This window comes from Ogataea parapolymorpha, chromosome IV (assembly GCF_000187245.1).
Source record: "Ogataea parapolymorpha DL-1 chromosome IV, whole genome shotgun sequence".
NCBI classification, from domain to species: domain Eukaryota; kingdom Fungi; phylum Ascomycota; class Pichiomycetes; order Pichiales; family Pichiaceae; genus Ogataea; species Ogataea parapolymorpha.
The window spans coordinates 544,753-563,809 of record NC_027863.1 but is presented as its reverse complement, the minus strand read 5'-3'; the positions used below and the strand labels follow the sequence as shown (position 1 = coordinate 563,809).

The following is a 19,057-nucleotide window of genomic DNA, read 5'->3' as shown; positions in this document are numbered from 1 at the left end:
AATCAATTAATATTTGTTTTTTATATCCAGATGTGGGGGGTCAAAGCCGCGGCCCGCTTGAAGAAACAGCGAGAAAGCACCGTTGGCAATGTTGATACAGCAACAATTCCAGGATTTTCCAAATGGTTTGCCCAGGAAGTTAACGTGGAAACTAAACTGATAAAATCAAGTGTTGATCAACTTGGACTGGCTATGATGGAGCATAGTGAATGGATTAATGAGGTTATGCATGAAGTGACAAGCTGCTCGGATCTGAGTGATTTGTCATTACTAGAGGAGGACCAGGAAAGACAGCAAGACAAAGACCAGAGTGTGATGGTGTTGCTAAGGTCACCCGCAAAACTTAGAAGGGTAAGCTCGCCTGTGAGGGACTTATATTCACAAGGGGTGGAGTTGATCCAAGAACAGACGAATATAGTGACCCAACACAGCAGCAAGGACATTGACAACGAAGAGCCATCCATGCACGATTCGCCAGAGCCACAGGTTTCTCCTGTACTTGAAGCTGAATCAAGCAAGCAAGATCATTCGCAATTGCAAGACAAACTTCCAACTCTGTCTCCTGAGGCCTGCAAACAGCATGTCTCTGAATCTCCTAAAAGGGCTGTTTCCGATAATGAAGAGTCTTCTGATCTCTCATTCGACGCAATCTCGAAAAACATTCGCAAATCGTTTGCTCGCAAAACTCTAATGCATGAAGAATCGTCGCCGAAGGAAGAATTCACGCGTCCTATTGCACACGAAACAGCCACCACCACGCCCACTGACTCTGTTCCGAAGCAACGAGAGAAACCCGCTCAATCACCGGCCGATGCATCGGTTCTTCTGGACGAGGGAGATATCATGCTAAGCGACATTGACAACGACATTAGCTTCCAAATTGGAAAACTCGAAAAGATTGAACTTGCACAGATAAGGATACCACTCAAGACGGATGCGCAAACAAGCAAGCTGCCAAGTGTCAACAATAGCACTACTCCGAACGCAGGCAGGTCGCCTATTAAGTTTGCGGAACTGCCATCGAGAGAACCTCTAATGATCAAGCAGGGGAAGAAAAAATCAATTAGTAAGGCCACAAACCAGCCAAAGAGGACAACAAAACAGATTAGAGGACCTACACAACACGTTTTAAGGGATGAAAACCGGGATGAACTGTCTCCGTTCAAGGATTATGGTTCTTTCAATTCCAGCATAATTAAGCAGCCGTACAACTTGAGGTTGCCCCCAATTAGCGATCTGTCGCCATCGAATACAGGCAGCAGCGAGTCTACCATCAACATCAATAGAGGGCTGGCTTATAAGTCTTCTCCACTACAGAACGAACTGTTCAAATCGCCTCATAAGTCCCCTTCAAAACAACATAACGGCTCTCCAAAAAAATCCCCAAACAAACACGCGCATTCTAATCTATTATCGCGGCTGATGGCACCAACTGAAGCCAGTACAAAACGCAGTAAATTGTCCCCTTCGAAAGAAAACATACACCTTACGAAGACCCCTGCCCGTCTTGGTATCGACGATTCGCGTCATAAATCTCAACTACTGAAATCAATAAAGTTGGAGAAGCACAGTGAGGTGACAAAAGCGACAGGCTCGCCGTCAAAAAGTAAGTCTTTTATCCCAACGTCGAAAATCACCAAAACTCCGGCGGAGAGATTAACCAACCTGGACAAGAAGATACAGAAATCAAAGCTGAGCCAGCTTGAATTGAAATTGCCTAATGAACTGAATAGGTCAAAACTGCCATTGACCGAGCAGATGCTGCAACCGAGCTCAAACAAATCTCAGTATGGAGTTGGCTCGCCAGATGCAAAGAGTCTGATAGACTTGCATAAGAAATTAGAGAAGCGCAAAAAGTCTGAGCATTTACTGCAAGCCAAAAGGCAGCGTGCGGACATCAAGCTGAGAAAGATCTCTGTGAATCACTCGAAACTAAATCGTTTACCGGAGCCTGCTACAAAGCCTACGAGTGAGGTGGTGACTTCCAAGCCTTCCAAACCAGTCATCATAGACGTAAACGAGCTGCCAGAGATAAACTCGGATAATGAAGATGATGAAGCGTCGAAGCAGCTTGCTCCATGGGGCACAAACGCGAATATCAAGCAGCTTCTTAGGCGGCAGGCTAAGACCAATCCTAGTTCAGTTTTTGGCCAGATCCAGAAGATCAATTGCACAGAAATTTTTGAAAGAAGCTACTATGGCAGTCTGAACATCAAATGGAACGACAGCGATGTGTTGGGCCAGAAGGAGACCGAAGAGTACGACCGTAAAATGGGATATAGTTGAACGAACGCGTTTACACCTCGCACCTCAAATTAAATAACTTCTTAGTGTTTACATATTGCCAGGGTAGGCAGGATGGCAGAAAGCACGGGTGTTTTTTTTCTAGTTTCTCTTTTAGGGAATACCAAGGTTTATAAAGAAAACAAGTGAATTTTAGGTCTGGTTTGCTGGCTTTCAAGGAGTGTAGGACGCCGTTTTGAGTTGACACGAAGCCTTAGAGAGTGCATAACGAGGAGAGTTGTACTGGAACAAATACACGTTTGGAATTAAGCTAGATTTACAGAGAGACAAGTAGCGGACGTGTTTTAGAAGGGATACCAAAAGAAAGCGACAAGAACGAGAATAACGCCAAAAATTTCTGCTCCATCATGTCAAGAGTGAGTATACTAATGGAGTCGCGTGAATCTAACATTCAGGAACTTTCTCAAATGCAAATGGACGACGAGAACATGCCGCAAATCAGCGGTGTGATGTCTTCCAAAGGATTGGCGGACAGCCAACCTCGACCAAAACAATCGCTGACCCGTGCGCGCTCGGCGTTGACAGACATCAACAATAACGCGGGCATTTTAGAGACACAGAGACAAAGACAGAGTCTACCTCATCAACAGTCACAACAAGGAAAAACTGCGGGCCAACTTGTGAGGCCCTTGAAAATCCGTGCGGACAAGCAGGAACCAGAACACAGCGACAAGCGCGTGTCACTCAAAAGACAGGCCACAGATTCGAGCAGTGACTTTCTAGAGCAGGGGACTCAGGAAGTCAAGAAAGTTAAGGTGGAACACGACTACACCTGGGACGATCTTGATGCAGACGACGCCGACGATCCGCTGATGGTGAGCGAGTACGTTAACGACATCTTTGAATACTTGCATGAACTGGAGCTCAAGACTCTTCCAGATCCAAACTACTTGCATTGGCAAAGGAATCTGCGCCCTAAGATGCGTTCTATTTTGGTGGACTGGATGGTCGAAGTGCATCTAAAGTTCAGACTCCTTCCAGAAACATTGTATCTTGCTATCAACATTATGGATCGCTTCATGTCACGCGAAAGTGTCCAAGTTGACAGATTGCAGCTGTTGGCCACTGGTTCTTTATTCATTGCCGCTAAATACGAGGAGGTGTATTCTCCATCTGTGAAGAACTATGCCTACGTGACGGACGGAGGCTTCACCGAGGAGGAGATCCTAAACGCAGAAAAATTCATCCTGGAGATTCTCCAGTTCAACATGAGTTACCCAAATCCTATGAACTTCCTACGACGCATTTCCAAAGCCGATGACTACGACGTTCAGTCCAGAACCATTGGCAAATATCTGTTAGAAATATCAATCATCGACCACAAATTTATTGGATACCTGCCATCGTTGTGTTCAGCAGCTGCTATGTACATAGCACGCAAAATGCTGTCGAAGAACGACTGGAACGGCAACCTCATCCACTACAGTGGGGGATACAAAGAGAGCGATTTGAAGGAAGTGAGCGAAATGATTATAGATTATCTGATCAGTCCTATTGTGCACGAGGAGTTTTTCAAGAAGTATGCTTCGCGCAAATTTATGAAGGTGTCGATTTTGGCAAGACAGTGGGCAAAGAAAATTACGAGCGAAGGCAAAAATATCATGGACCCAATGTTGTGACCTAACTTCCTTGCTATTGTCTTGCTCACCACTGCTCCCTAATCTATCTAGTAATGACATAATCTCATTTTACCCCGGTGTAAGGTGTAGAGAGCTTTCAATTTATATTTATCCACAATTTGAATCAAGTTATTTAATTTAATGAGTTTACGAGTCATTGTGGACGATAGGCTCAAAAAATCTCTCAGAGACAAGCTCAGCAAGTCCCAAAATTTATTCTACCTATCACTTTTTGAGCGAAGCAAATCTGCGACCGATCTGCTGGCCAGATCTGGGTCTCCTTCTCTGGATTATGGTTTTGAGCATACAGATCAGTCCCTTGTGCTTACTCAAGTGGAGATTGAGCTCATCCTTGCCGATAAGTTTGAGCTGTTTGAGTACGTGAGGCGACTAGGGCGTATGAGAGCGCTCAAGCCATATTTGATGGAGTTCAAAAATGAAACTTTCATTGATTTTCTAAGACAAAGACTGCGAGTATACGCACTACTTACAAGTAACAAGGCCGTCACCTACGTGGACAATGAAGGCGTTGCTATACTTTGTGATGAGAGCAGGGATCTCAATTCCGAAACTTACCAAAAGTTGTTTTACAAAACGGTGCCAGATGGCTGTCAAATGATCCTTGGATTTGAGAAACTAGTGGAATTTGTTTGTCGCATGATCAAAAACACAGGCAGCCACGCGCACGCACCAGAAATGATCTTTGGATACAATGCTATCATATTTGATCTCATTGCAAGCTGTATTCGAGTACTGCGGCCATTTGAAGTGCTCAATTTCCAAATCCTTGATTTTGAAGATTACATGTGCAACTCCGGATTTGCCATGATCAATGAGTCGAGACAAGTTGAAGAACGATGGTTTCGCTATGTGTTGCATGTGCAGGATTGTGCGACGAAGTTCAACTTTTTGTTGCCACTCGACAACTCCAGCTATGTGAGTGTGGGAAACTTTATGAGTTTTCTATTTCTCACCTTCAGAGAGCCAAAAGAGTTGATTTTCGATGGACTCGAAACGCCCGAGTGTATGCATTTCATCGAATCACTCGCACAGCATCTCAATGTTAAGATCACGCTCCAGGTAGGATCCATAAAGTTTGCTACTGGGAACATGCCGCTCCATTTGGAAACGCTAATCTGTTCGTCCATGAAGTTTTTCAATAATCGCAATTGGGCTCCTCAATTAAGTGTGCTCTGCAAAATCCTCAACAATCTACGCTTATATGGGACAGACGCTGTCAACGACGACCTTGCAAGGTATAATCCTGCTCAACTGCTTTTCAATAGCTGCGAAGAACTCTCGGAACTAATTGGCGAGGCCCAATTGGCACAGCTGTTGAGCTTATGGGAGGAACATGAGAGACAGCTGGACGACAGCGACGATAGCATTGTGGAAGTGGAGCCCTCGCAGCCTCCGAAAGTGAATCAATACACAAATGGGCATTTGAATAATAATGGGTACAACGAGAATCGTGATAGCGAGGTCGTTTTGGAAGGAATGGAGAGGAAACGGAGGAGACAACGGTAACGAACACAATAAATAAAGTAACATTTGGTTGTATATATATGTAATAAATATCGCAGATCATCTTGGTGACCAGTCCTCCTGCACTGGCTTGGACCTCCTCTTGCCAATAACATCAATTGTATGGGTGTTGTATGCCACATACATGAGCGACACAGGAATGATCACAAGGGCAACCACGCCGATTGAGGTTGATTTAAGGTTGAATTTGTAGTAGTTTGCCAAGTTCTCCCGAAAGTAGGCGAACTTTTGCACCTCTTTGTCTGTGCGCAATAAATGTCTTCCACCTGCCATGAGGAAATTGTTTTAAATCGAGGGGTAAATTTAATAGAATAATATTCAAATTAAATTATTTAAATCAAATTATTATGCATAGAGTTCGGGCACCTTTCAAAATCACAGCCAGACACAATTCGAGTCTAGTGGACTTCTACAAATTATTTCCAAAAACATTCCCGAAAGGGTCGCCACCCAATTCTCCTTTTTCAGTGGACCTGAAGCAGCTTCGGAATGAATTCCGCTTACTCCAAAGCACCAACCATCCGGACCTCAATCGGATTAAGGATGAGACTGCAGGCGATCTTTCATCGCTTCTGAATAATGCATACACAGTGTTGTCGAGCCCCTTGAAACGGTCGCAGTATTTACTGAAGAAAAACGCCAACATTGACCTAAACAACGATGCGGTGAACAAAAAGTTTCAGTTCCAGGATCAGTCCGTTTTGATGGAAATATTGAACGTCCATGAGGATCTGGAAGATATACAAAGTGAGCAGGAGCTAGCAAAGTTGGAACAGGAGAATGACGAGAGAATTGAGAAAAGCATTGCAAAACTGGAGGAGCTCTACAAAACAGAGGATTATGAGGCGATCGCCCTTGAAACGGTGAAGCTGAAATTTTGGGAAAATATCAAAAACGCATTAAAAGAGTGGGAGGCGGGCAAGCCGGTGAATTTGACTCACTAAGAGACAATGTTGTGTTACGCGAAATTGCTTCCGTTTTAGTTTTGGCATTATATAAATTTGAAGTGTTAAATAGTTTTGCGGAGCCAAAATAAGTTGACTGCGTACGAAAGGGCTAATTTGCGCAACGAGAAGCTGGATAGGTTTTGGACTTTTCGTCCACAGGCGTACCACATGAAGAATGTAAAGATCTCGGGGGCTTCAAGCGCATAGCTACACTGGTCTTTTATGTATGCTACACAGCCTGGAATATTTTTTCAAATCGCAAATGTTGACATGACAGTTGTTCTTGTATATTTGTTGCAATTACTCGTCACTTGCTTTCCGGTAACGTATGCGTCATCCGGGAAGTACGGTGGATTTTCGGAGCTTCATTTGAAAGACCTGCGCAACCGCACGAAAAGCCTATTCTATCATGGATTCAATAGCTACATGGCCCATGGATTTCCTTATGACGAGGTGGATCCGCTCACTTGCGAGCCTGCGTCTCGCGACTACGAGGATATTCACAACACATGGAAGAACGACGCGATGGGAAACTATTCTCTAACTCTTTTCGATACATTGGACGCATTCGTGGTGCTCGGAGACAAGCAAGGCTTTGAACGGAATATCCAGTTGATCAGAGACACGTATCAAAATTTTGACATTGACGCAAACATCCAGGTTTTTGAGACCACCATCAGAGTCCTAGGAGGACTATTGAGTGCGCACTTATATGCTTCCGACGAACGGCGAGGATATAGTATCGAAAACTACGACGGATTTCTTCTTCGTCTGGCATACGATCTCGGAAAAAGACTTGTGCTAGCATTCGAAAACAAGTCTGGAGTGCCGTATCCGCGCACAAATCTCAGGTACGGGCCGCTAAAGGTACCCAAGAGCCTGCAAAGAGAGCAATGTACGGCAGGAATTACTTCTCTGATTTTAGAGTTTGGACTGCTCTCTCGACTCACCAACGACCCAATTTTCGAACTCATTTCTAGAAAAACGTTCCTCAACATGTGGTCTTCAAAAACTGTGCTAGGATTGTTACCAATGACTGTGGATGCGCGGTCCAACATTTTCACGGACCAGATCACGGGTGTTGGTGCGTCCATCGACTCATTTTACGAGTATGCTCTAAAATACTCCATATTATTCGACGATGAAATATTCAATGACATCTGGCAAGAGTCTTACAAGGCGCTGCTCATGCACTCACAAAATTCAATTGGCATTTTTACCAACATTCATGCCTCCAATGCAGCTGCGGCCAGGGAATGGATCGATGCTCTTGGGGCATTTTTCCCTGGGTTGCTGGTTTTAGCTGGAGACTTGAAGAACGCGTTTGACTTCTACACGGTATATTTCAAACTGTGGAACACTTACGGAGCCATTCCTGAACGATGGGATTTTTCTGGGTTCCGTTGGAGCTACGCCAACAGGAACTCCAAGCCATACCATCTTTTGGATAGTTTGCCAGGAATGTCTCTTGAGGAAACGAAGGTCGCATTGATGAACGACGCCGTGCTTCTTGAATGGTATCCCTTACGTCCTGAATTCGTTGAGTCGACGTACTTCCTTTATAGAGCGACTAAGGACCCGTTTTTTTTGCGCGTTGGCGAAGCCATTTTGCAGCGTTTTGAAACAGAGTTTCATGCTCCTTGCGGATTTGCAGGAATTGACAACATCAGAATCGGCACCAGACAGGCACGGATGGAGAGCTTTGTTTTAAGCGAAACGCTCAAGTACCTGTATTTGCTGTTCGACCCAGAAAATGATCTCCATACAAAAAACGGTGCAGCGATATTTTCAACGGAAGCACATCCATTTTGGTTTGACGACAAGTTGAAAGTGTACAATATGCACCAGGACATTGCGATTCCAGAAATAACGGAGAAAGGAGTTATGGAAGCGGTTTGGGATAAACTTTTTGCACAAGCTCCGCCTCAGGAAGTAGATATCCAGTTTGCAAAACTAAGACTCGAGAAAAATGCACTCCCGGACTATACACCTATCACATTGACAGAAAGAATGAAGGAAGCATTGGACAGATACCACGTCAAATATCCTTCCAATCTGGAGCCAGGAAAGCGTATATTTGTTAACCCAAAAGTGTACCAGCTACTCAAGCCGTATATGACCGAAAAAGATTCAAACAGAATTATCCAGGAAATGAACCTGACTCTAGATCCAGACTACTTGGGGCTGTCCAAATGTCAGGTTTTCTCACGGGATCACACGTTCGTGCACTCTAAGATCCTCCAGTATCCAATGTTCTACCGCGTGAATGACAGGTATCAAGTAGCGCTGCACAGCCCTCCTTATTACAGAAATACAACCAATATCGAGATCGATGGGCCATTTTACGATCTTTTTGGAACTAATGGGATGGTGTCGTTCCCAACGCAATCAACAGAAGATTTTGATGCCTTGATTGGATCTTTAGAGGGAGTTTTAGATACGCGTATTTACCGAGTGGTGGCAGGACCAAATTACCAACCAGATGAAAATGCCACTGTGCCGATTTTGCCACAAGATTTGTATCTTCCGGCACTAGACAATCTTCGGATGACTTTTGAACGTCTGACGCCTGGTAGAATCGACCGATATGGTCAGATTGTCGAGGTGGGCCAGTACAACTGCTCGCTGAGGCTGCTCAAAATTAATGGGTGCAATTTGGAGATGGACGACATAGTCTGGGTTGATTACGGTTGGCTCAGAACATCGAATCCATATGGCAACATTGGGTACACGCAAAACGGGTTTCTCACCATCAACGGAGAGTTGGTTGCAAATATTCGGATAGTTCCAGATTAAGGCGGTGCAAAGATGTAGCGAAAAAGATGTGATCAAAAGCAACGACGGCCATTCTTATCAAATAAGATAAGAAGCTATCCTGGCAGGCGTGCGATATTTAGGGCATGTACTTAATGGAATACAAGATCTTGAGATATTCTCACACAGCTTCCAGGTTTTGGCAATGTTGCATTTTGGCGATAAATTATAACGGTCAGCATTGGAACAATAGCGGTTGCAATAAAACGTAATTTCGGAATAAACTGCAGAACCAAAAGAAGAAAAAAAAAAAAGAATTGGAAAGTGTACTAATTTGTTTGGCTGTTTTCAATCCTCGCACATTTTCAAGTCTCATCTTTAAGAAGAGTCATCTGGACGTGTCACAACTCGTATAGAGAGGATTTGCAGTCTGATATATGTCAGAATTTGCAAAAACATTTTTTGCCTTTGGCAAGCAGAAACCACAACCGTTAGATACTGCAGGCCAATCGGAATCTAGCATGCCTGCCTCAAAAATAAGCACGACGTCGTTCCCCTCTGAGATGATCCCCCAGCCGGCAACACCTACAATTGCACTCAGTGATAATTCCTTTGCTGTGGGCACCACTATCAAGGGAGAGCAGAACTCTCTAAACAGGACATTCACCAATTTAGATCAAACGCAACAAAGCAGCAATTTAACGGCGCAGCTGTCAACCACGTCTGCCCAATCGACGCAGCCAATCGAAACGGCCTCGACTCCCACATATGCTGTTGCTAGCGACACAGACACGTCCACTGGTATTCCACGGGGAAAGCTCAGAGTCAGCATCATCGAGGCTGTGGGTCTCAACGTGACGTCTGAAAACTCGCTTCCGTATGTCGTTTGCACGTTCGAGAGCTCTGAGTTTGTGACACAGGGTCCTGAGAGCTTTGACCAAAGCAGAGACATGCCACCGCCATCGGCACAGCCACAGCCGCACCAGACCTCGAATCAGCCTCCGCAGAGACGGCCGTTAGTGAGGACCCAAACGTCGTCACAGCACAATCTTAACATCATGTCGCACAACTACAGTTCGTCGAACCCTGTCTGGCACCATAAGGCCATTTTCGATGTTGTCGGGGCAACATCTGAGCTAGATATTTCAGTTTACGATTCTGCGCAGAACGACCATTTCTTGGGACACATCCGGATCAAGCCGCAAACCATCCATGAAAATAGAGCAGAGCAGTGGTTTGATTTGAAATCCCGCATCAACACCGAGTTTGTTAGCGGCAAAATAAAAGTTCAGATCGAATACTCAAATACCAGAAAGAGACAATACGGTCCCGAAGATTTTGAGATTCTTCGACTTTTGGGTAAGGGGACGTTTGGCCAGGTGTTTCAGGTCAAGAAGAAAGACACAGGGCGTATATATGCCATGAAAGTGCTGTCTAAAAAGGTTATTGTCAGAAAGAAGGAGATTGCGCACACGATTGGAGAAAGAGACATTTTGGTGCGCACCTCCAGCGCAGACTCGTCGTTCATCGTGGGTCTCAAATTCTCGTTCCAAACGCCTGTCGATCTCTACCTCGTTACCGACTACATGTCTGGAGGAGAGCTTTTTTGGCATTTGCAAAAGGAAGGACGATTCACCGAGGAGAGAGCCAAGTTTTATATCGCAGAGCTGGTTCTGGCTTTGGAGCATCTCCACGATAACGATATCGTCTACAGGGACTTAAAACCGGAAAATATTCTCTTGGATGCCAATGGACACATTGCTCTGTGTGACTTCGGCCTATCCAAGGCCAATCTGGCATCCAACGGCACCACCAATACCTTTTGTGGAACAACCGAGTACCTTGCTCCTGAAGTTTTATTGGACGAATCTGGGTACACGAAAATGGTCGATTTCTGGTCGCTTGGTGTTCTGATTTTCGAAATGTGCTGTGGATGGTCTCCGTTCTATGCGGATAACACCCAGCAAATGTACAAAAACATTGCTTTTGGAAAAGTTCGGTTCCCGAAGGAAGTCTTATCGCCCGAAGGTAGATCGTTTGTGAAGGGTCTACTTAACAGAAACCCTCGTCACAGACTGGGAGCTATTAATGACGCTAGAGAACTCAGAGCTCACCCTTTCTTTAATGACATCGACTGGGTTCTTCTCAAACAGAAGAAGATCCCTCCACCATTTATCCCGCACATTGCAAACGAACTAGACACTTCGAACTTTGATCCGGAATTCACAAATGCCTCCACGTCTGTCATCAACAAACAGTTCATGATGGGAACGCCATTGTCCTCTGTTGTCCAAGAGAACTTCAAAGGATTTACGTATGTTGACGATTCGATGATGTTTGACCATCTCAACAGTCACAGCATGGGCAAGAGGCTGGGCAACTCCTACAAGCCGGCATACGGTTCTTTGATTCCTGGCAATCCAAATCTTCCACCCGAGGAGGAAGTCATTGACGAAGAGAGCCAGGAAGACGAAGAGGAGGCGCAGGATGATATGGACGTAGACGACGATTTTGTGAATGGTCAGTTCGATCTGTAATTTTGGTTTTTGTTAATTGTTATACAGGGAGAAAAATAAAATTAATTTTTTTATGTCTTCTTATAATGTCTCGTCTACGTCGTCGTATCTGCAGGCAATGCAGCCTATGATTGAGACGCTGAACCGCTTGAATTTGGGTGATGAGGAGACAGGTTTTAAGGTGCCGAATATCGGCGATGGAAACTCAAAAATAGACGTTTCCAGGCAGGTGACTGATTTACTCAAACAGTTTGAAAATTGTGCTGAGATAGAGCTTGACGACGAATCGACCGAGGATACTGAAGAGGAGGAGGCTGGCGCGCTTCTTTCTGAGGTTAGAAGCGATTGTGAGCGAATCAACCCTGAAAATGCCGAACAAATGGTGGAAAGCATACTTTCGATCCTTGAGTCAGACAATGATTCGCACATCGAGTCGGGACTGTTTGATCTTTTAGGTTATGGAGAATTTGACCTGATATCAAAGATTTTGCAAAACAAGGATGCCATTCTCGACGAAAAGAGAAAGCAGACAAAGATGCTTCAACTGATGAGCGAACAAGAGATCCGACAACAAGCAAACGAAAACCGCAAAGAGTCAAAGAACGCTAAACTGGAATGGGAGCAGACCAAACAGCAATATCCGCATGTTTTCCGAGTGCATGATGCGGGCAATGTCGTTTCGTTCACTGGCAAAAAATATAGTCTCCCGTTCGGGACCACGAGGAACTCCTATGAAAACTACGAGGAGATCATTATCCCCAAGTCTGAGAAAAAGGCGTCAAAATTCAAAGAGGTGTACATCCCGGTGAAGACACTGGATTACCTTTGCCAAGGCACGTTCAAAGGGTACAAGACTCTCAATCGCATGCAATCGCTAATATATCCGGTTGCATACGAGACGAACGAAAACATGCTGGTTTGTGCTCCAACCGGTGCGGGAAAGACGGATGTCGCGTTGTTGGCCATTTTGCACACAATTAAGCAGTTCCTAACAGAGTCAGAGGATGGCGACCGTGTGCAGGCAGACATAGATTACGACGAGTTTAAAATTGTCTATGTTGCTCCGCTAAAAGCTTTGGCAGCAGAAATTGTCGAGAAGTTTAGCCAAAAATTAGCGTGGCTCGGAATACAAGTCAGAGAACTCACTGGAGACATGCAGCTCACAAAGGCTGAGATCATGACGACTCAGATCATCGTCACGACGCCCGAGAAATGGGACGTGGTGACACGGAAGTCGACCGGCGACAGTGAACTGGTTGAGAAGGTGAAGCTGCTAATCATAGACGAGGTCCATCTGTTGCACGAGGACAGAGGATCTGTGATTGAGACTTTGGTTGCCAGGACGCTACGGCAGGTGGAGAGTTCGCAGTCGATGATCCGCGTTATTGGTCTTTCTGCCACGCTTCCAAATTTTGTGGACGTTGCAGACTTTCTGGGAGTCAACCGTCAGGTCGGAATGTTCTACTTTGACCAGTCGTTCCGTCCGGTTCCGTTGGAACAGCAGCTGATTGGAGTGAGGGCCAAGGCGGGAAGCATGCAGTCACGCGACAAGCTTGACAAGACGGCGTACAGGAAGCTGGTGGAGATGGTGGAAAGAGGCCACCAAGTAATGGTTTTTGTGCATTCGAGAAAAGACACGGTCAACACTGCGCGCAACTTCATCAAGATGGCCGGCGAAAACGATGAGACATGGCTCTTTGACTGCTCTGGCACTCCAAAACACAACTTCTTTGAGCGAGAGATGAGCAAGAATAAAAATAAAGACCTTCGAGAGCTGTTCCAATACGGGTTTGGTGTCCACCATGCGGGAATGTTGCGGAGTGACAGAAACCTGACCGAGAAAATGTTTCTCTCCGGGGCGATCAAGGTGCTATGTTGCACGGCCACGCTTGCGTGGGGTGTCAACCTACCTGCTGCCGTGGTCATCGTGAAGGGTACGCAGGTGTACGACTCAAAAGCCGGTGGCTTTGTGGATCTGGGCATTTCCGACGTGATCCAGATTTTCGGCCGTGCCGGCAGACCGCAGTTCGAGAGTCACGGTATTGGCATTCTGTGCACCACTAGCGACAAGCTGGACCACTACATTTCGCTTCTCTTGCAACAGCATCCGATCGAATCAAAGCTGTCTGCCAAATTAGTGGACAATCTGAACGCAGAGATCTCCTTGGGTACCGTCACCAACATCGACGAGGGGGTCCAGTGGCTGGGCTACACGTACATGTACGTTCGGATGAAACAGAACCCGTTTGCGTACGGAATAGACTGGCAGGAGCTTGCCAAAGACCCGCTGCTGGTGCAGAAAAGACGTGACATGATTATCGATGCTGCCAAAAAACTTCACTCGTTGCAGATGATTATATTTGACGAACGGTCTGGTGCGTTCATTCCGAAGGACCTGGGCCGCGTTGCGTCTGATTTCTACCTGCTGAATGAGTCGGTCGAGATTTTCAACCAGATGATGAGCCCCAAGGCCACCGAGGCGGACGTGCTGAGTATTATCGCAATGAGCTCGGAGTTTGACAACATCAAGTTCCGCGAGGAGGAGTCCAAGGAGCTGGAGCAGCTCAAAACCGACAAGACAGCGTGCGAAATTGCTGCAGAGGTGGCTTCCGCACAGGGCAAGTCTAACATTTTGCTGCAGGCGTACATTTCTCGGGCTGCGATCAAAGACTCTGCGCTGATCTCAGACGCGAACTACGTGGCACAGAACGCTGCGAGAATCTGCCGCGCGCTGTTTCTGATTGGTTTGAACCGCCGGTGGGGCGTTTTTGCGCGTGTGATGCTGTCCATCTGCAAATCTATCGAGAAACAGCTCTGGTCATTTAACCACCCAATGCGACAGTTTGAGCTCCCGCAGCAGATCCACCGCAACATCGAGGCACACAGCCCGTCGATGGAGACGCTGCGCGAAATGAGCGCGGCTGAGCTCGGAGACCTCGTGCACAACGCCAAAATGGGGCCTATTCTGTACAGACTCGTGGGCCGGTTCCCGTACGTGCTGGTGGACGCCGAGGTTTTTCCCGTGACGACAAACGTGATGCGTGTGCACGTGACCATAGAGCCGGATTTTGCGTGGCATTTTGAGACGCACGGCAACGTCCAGATATTCTGGCTTCTGGTGGAGGAGAGCGACAAGGGTTCGATATTGCACTTTGAGAAGTTCTTGCTGAGCAAGCGGCAGATGAACGCGCCGCACGAGATGGACTTTATGATCCCGCTCAGCGACCCGCCCCCACCACAGATCGTGGTCCGGGCCCTCAGCGACAGCTGGATTGGGTCTGAGACCGTTCATGCGGTCTCTTTCCAGCAGCTGATCAAGCCACACAACGAGACTATCCAGACCAAGCTTTTGCGGCTGCAACCGCTTCCGATCACCGCTCTGCACAACCAGGAGATCGAGAGTATCTACGGAGCTAAATTTCACTATTTCAACCCGATGCAGACAATGGTGTTCCACACGCTGTACAACACCAACTCCAGCGTGTTTGTCGGCTCGCCGACAGGGTCTGGAAAGACCGTGGTTGCCGAGCTGGCCATCTGGCACGCTTTCAACGAGTTTCCTGGGTCCAAGGTGGTGTATATTGCGCCAATGAAAGCTCTGGTTAGAGAGCGGGTTGACGACTGGAGAGAGCGCATTTCGAGGAATACAAAGCACAAAGTGGTGGAAATGACGGGAGACTCGCTGCCGGAGGCGCGCGAGGTGCGCGAGGCCGACATAATTATCACCACTCCAGAGAAATTTGACGGTATTTCTCGTAACTGGCAGACACGGAAATTTGTGCAGGACGTTTCGCTTGTGATTATGGATGAAATTCATCTGCTGGCGAGCGACAGAGGTCCAATTTTGGAGATCATCGTGAGCAGAATGAACTTTGTCTCGTCCTTCACTAAAAAGCCTATCCGGCTCCTTGGTCTGTCGACTGCCATTTCCAACGCCATGGACATGGCCGGCTGGCTGGGTGTGAGGGAAGGTCTGTTTAATTTCCCGCCCAGCGTGCGGCCGGTGCCCTTGCAGATGTATATTGATGGGTTCCCTGACAACTTGGCTTTCTGTCCGCTGATGAAAACGATGAACAAGCCAGCCTTCATGGCCATCAAACAGCACTCACCGCAAAAACCAGTTCTCATTTTTGTTGCCTCGCGAAGACAGACCCGACTGACTGCGCTGGACCTAATTCATCTTTGTGGAATGGAGGAAAACCCAAGACGGTTCCTGAAGATGGACGACACAGAGCTTCAGCAGATTCTGCCAAAAGTCAAAGACGAAACGCTGAAACTGTCTCTGCAGTTTGGTATAGGGCTGCACCATGCCGGTTTGGTCGAGAGCGACCGGCAGATCTCGCACAAGCTGTTTGAGCAGAGCAAGATCCAGATTCTGGTTGCCACGTCCACACTCGCCTGGGGAGTCAACTTGCCTGCGTATCTGGTGATCATCAAGGGCACGCAGTTTTTCGATGCCAAAATCGAGGGTTACAGAGACATGGACCTGACGGACATTTTGCAGATGATGGGGCGAGCAGGAAGACCGGCTTTTGACACCAGCGGTGTGGCTATTGTGTTCACCAAGGAATCGAAAAAACAGTTTTACAAGCATTTTCTCAATGTCGGGTTCCCAGTTGAGTCGTCGCTCCACAAAGTGCTGGATAACCACCTGGGAGCTGAGATTTCGGCAGGAACTATCAAAACCAGACAGGACGCGGTTGAGTTCCTCACCTGGACGTTCCTGTATAGAAGAGCTCACCATAACCCGACATACTACGGAATTACCGATAACAGCACCGAGGGAATAAGCAAGTTTTTGAGCGACCTGATCGATAATTCTATTGAGAACTTGAAGGAATCCAAATGTGTGATTTCATACTCCGACAAGTTAAAACCAACGCCATTCCTCCAGATAGCCTCGTACTATTACTTGTCGCACAAAACGTTGCGCAACTTGCTCAAATCTGTTGTTCCCAAAGCCTCATTCCGCCAGTGTCTAAGATGGCTGGCCGAAGCCACCGAGTATGACGAGCTGCCAACACGCCACGGCGAGGAGTTGATCAACATGGAGCTGTCGCAGCAGATGCGCTATCCTGCCAACGACATGGAAAATGCGGAGTTCATCTGGGACCCGCACATCAAGGCGTTCCTACTGCTGCAGGCCTATTTCTCGAGAATCGAGCTGCCAATTGCAGACTACTCTCAGGACACCGTTTCTGTGCTGGATCAGAGTCTGCGTATATTGCAGGCATATATCGATGCAGCAGCAGAGCTGGGCTACCTGTCAACGGTGTTGATGCTGATCAGACTGATGCAGTGCGTGAAGCAGGCAATCTGGTTTGACGAGGACTTTATTTACACTTTGCCTGGCCTAAGAGCAAATGACTGGGAAAAAACAGACAACGATGGCGAATTCACAGGACTGCCACCGGTTTCATTGCTCCAGAAAGCCGGCGAGCAAACCGGAGAGCTGAAAAAATTGGCTCACCGGCTGAAACCGAAGAATTACGACCAGTTTAAAAAGATTGTCTCGACTCTTCCTGTTGGCAAATACAAGGCTGTGAAGACAGACAAGGAGATCCACGTCGAGCTGGTGCACTCGAACCCTCCCCTGAATCGCGATTTCAAGGTGTATTGTCCGAAGTTTTCGAAGCCGCAGCGGGAAACGTGGTTCGCCATAGCCTGCGACCTCGAAACGGACCAAATCTACGCTATAAAACGGCTCTCTCCAAAACGAGTGGCTGGAGTCGACAAGGTCGAGGGGACGTTGACGGTGACTACGTCTGGGCCGCTGGAGGTGCTTCTGGTCTCCGACTTCACTGATCTGCACTACCAAATGCCTGTGTAAAATGTATATAAATGCACAGCTATTTTGATTACGTGATTAAATTGATTATTTATTTGCATGAGCCTTGAGCAAGAGCTCGACAGCAGCGTCTACTACGCTGCGCTGAGCCTGAATTCCACAACGCTATACACCTACGACAATGTCAATCTTACGAGCAAGCTGAATGTAAACTATTCGGAGCTTGTGTCGAAGAATCTGGGGGTGATCAATTCTGTCCAGGAGACAAGAATCAACAGCCTCAAACTGGCGGACAACGTAGTAATGGGTGTGACGGGTTCGCATGGGACGACTCCACGCAACGTGCTCACGAACCTGATGCTCTACTACCACAAGAAACTGATGAAAAATAACAACTTAATTACAATCGTGGCTCTTTGCAATGATCGCATGCTCGATCGCTTCGTTTACAATCTCATGGAGAAAATCATGGAGGAGTATTTGACGCACTTCTATCAAACGGAAGACGGCACGCTCAGTTACGAATTTAAGAACAGGATGCGCGATCTGATTGTGGATCATGAACTCAAGCTGCGGCAGTTGACGGCCAACTACGGAGCCACCACAACTAACGAACTAGACGAAATTCGAGATCTCATGTCCGAAAACATCGACCGCATCCTCAACAGGGGCGAAAACCTCAACTCGCTCATTAACAAAACCAACAATCTCAACTCCTCTGCTGGCTCGTTCCGCAGAAGAACTGTGATGGTAAAGCGCAAACTCTGGTGGTCAAACATCAAATTCATCGTTCTTGTCAGCACCGTCGTCCTTTTCGTGATATATCTATTTGTCGGCCTCGAGTGCGGCCTGCCATTCTACACGAGATGTCTCCATCCTTCTAAACCGTCTCAGCCCCACCAGAAGACAATCTAATGCAATATAATTCTACCCTTCGTTTTCCGATTCGGCCGTTTCTGTAGGCTCGTCTCCCTCGAGCTCCTTCATCTCCTGCTGCAAACGCTGCGACGCGGTCAGCGTAGGCGCCTCGTCACCCTCGGCATCTTCCTCGGCTTCCTCAGTGTCCTCGCCTGCTTCCGTGGCTTCGGCGGTTGCATCGTCCTGAGTCGTGTCCGGAACGTCCTCGGTCATTGCCTCGTCCACGTCCACCTTTGCCCGCTTGTTCTCGTTTTCCTGTTCATCATCCGGCTCGTTGATCTCGTCCTTCTTCTTTTTCTTATGTTCCTTGCGTAAGTTGAATTTTTCCAGCTCCTCACTCAGAGCGGGCACAAATCCGGCAAACTGGGCGCGCTCGAGGCCGGCAAGCACGTCGTTCGCGTTGACAACTTTGCGTCCTTGCTCCTTCGCCACCTGTTTCGCGTGATGGTACAAGTAGTTCACAAATAGCACCGACCCGCGTTGCAAAACGGTCTGCGACTCTTTCGCGAGGATCATGTTGGTTTCCGACTGCGACAGGACGTGTTTCGCCACCTTGTGCACTGTGGCTTTGGGAAACAGCATCGACTCAATGGAAACTTTCTCGTTGTCGGCTGCCGTCTCGAAATTCGAGTCATCGCCATCTTTTTTCCACCCCTTGGCCGGCAT

General features: G+C 47.2%; 9 protein-coding genes across 9 annotated transcripts; 8 read left to right on the top strand and 1 right to left on the bottom strand.

Annotated features, from left to right (window-relative positions):
* Positions 1 to 30: 30 nt before the first annotated feature.
* Positions 31 to 2,286, top strand: HPODL_03337 (uncharacterized protein; the record flags this gene model as incomplete). Its single annotated transcript, XM_014079644.1, has 1 exon — positions 31 to 2,286. One exon carries the CDS (start codon positions 31 to 33, stop codon positions 2,284 to 2,286), a length of 2,256 nt encoding a protein of 751 aa, XP_013935119.1.
* A 365-nt stretch (positions 2,287 to 2,651) lies between these two features.
* HPODL_03336 (G2/mitotic-specific cyclin CYB1) lies at positions 2,652 to 3,923 on the top strand (the record flags this gene model as incomplete). Its single annotated transcript, XM_014079643.1, has 2 exons — positions 2,652 to 2,660; positions 2,700 to 3,923. The coding sequence occupies 2 exons, from the start codon at positions 2,652 to 2,654 to the stop codon at positions 3,921 to 3,923; spliced, it is 1,233 nt and encodes a 410-aa protein (XP_013935118.1).
* Positions 3,924 to 4,064: 141 nt separating this feature from the next.
* On the top strand, positions 4,065 to 5,450 carry HPODL_03335 (uncharacterized protein; the record flags this gene model as incomplete). Its single annotated transcript, XM_014079642.1, has 1 exon — positions 4,065 to 5,450. One exon carries the CDS (start codon positions 4,065 to 4,067, stop codon positions 5,448 to 5,450), a length of 1,386 nt encoding a protein of 461 aa, XP_013935117.1.
* A 365-nt stretch (positions 5,451 to 5,815) lies between these two features.
* On the top strand, positions 5,816 to 6,412 carry HPODL_03334 (Specialized J-protein that functions with Hsp70 in Fe-S cluster biogenesis in mitochondria; the record flags this gene model as incomplete). Its single annotated transcript, XM_014079641.1, has 1 exon — positions 5,816 to 6,412. One exon carries the CDS (start codon positions 5,816 to 5,818, stop codon positions 6,410 to 6,412), a length of 597 nt encoding a protein of 198 aa, XP_013935116.1.
* Positions 6,413 to 6,637: 225 nt separating this feature from the next.
* On the top strand, positions 6,638 to 9,211 carry HPODL_03333 (uncharacterized protein; the record flags this gene model as incomplete). The annotated part of the gene is made up of 1 exon (XM_014079640.1): positions 6,638 to 9,211. The coding sequence occupies one exon, from the start codon at positions 6,638 to 6,640 to the stop codon at positions 9,209 to 9,211; it is 2,574 nt and encodes an 857-aa protein (XP_013935115.1).
* Positions 9,212 to 9,606: 395 nt separating this feature from the next.
* Positions 9,607 to 11,706, top strand: HPODL_03332 (Serine/threonine-protein kinase SCH9; the record flags this gene model as incomplete). The annotated part of the gene is made up of 1 exon (XM_014079639.1): positions 9,607 to 11,706. The coding sequence occupies one exon, from the start codon at positions 9,607 to 9,609 to the stop codon at positions 11,704 to 11,706; it is 2,100 nt and encodes a 699-aa protein (XP_013935114.1).
* Positions 11,707 to 11,758: 52 nt separating this feature from the next.
* HPODL_03331 (Antiviral helicase SLH1) lies at positions 11,759 to 17,515 on the top strand (the record flags this gene model as incomplete). The annotated part of the gene is made up of 1 exon (XM_014079638.1): positions 11,759 to 17,515. One exon carries the CDS (start codon positions 11,759 to 11,761, stop codon positions 17,513 to 17,515), a length of 5,757 nt encoding a protein of 1,918 aa, XP_013935113.1.
* Positions 17,516 to 17,572: 57 nt separating this feature from the next.
* HPODL_03330 (Vesicle-associated membrane protein 712) lies at positions 17,573 to 18,388 on the top strand (the record flags this gene model as incomplete). Its single annotated transcript, XM_014079637.1, has 1 exon — positions 17,573 to 18,388. One exon carries the CDS (start codon positions 17,573 to 17,575, stop codon positions 18,386 to 18,388), a length of 816 nt encoding a protein of 271 aa, XP_013935112.1.
* A 12-nt stretch (positions 18,389 to 18,400) lies between these two features.
* HPODL_03329 (DNA polymerase epsilon subunit 3) lies at positions 18,401 to 19,057 on the bottom strand (the record flags this gene model as incomplete). The annotated part of the gene is made up of 1 exon (XM_014079636.1): positions 18,401 to 19,057. One exon carries the CDS (start codon positions 19,055 to 19,057, stop codon positions 18,401 to 18,403), a length of 657 nt encoding a protein of 218 aa, XP_013935111.1.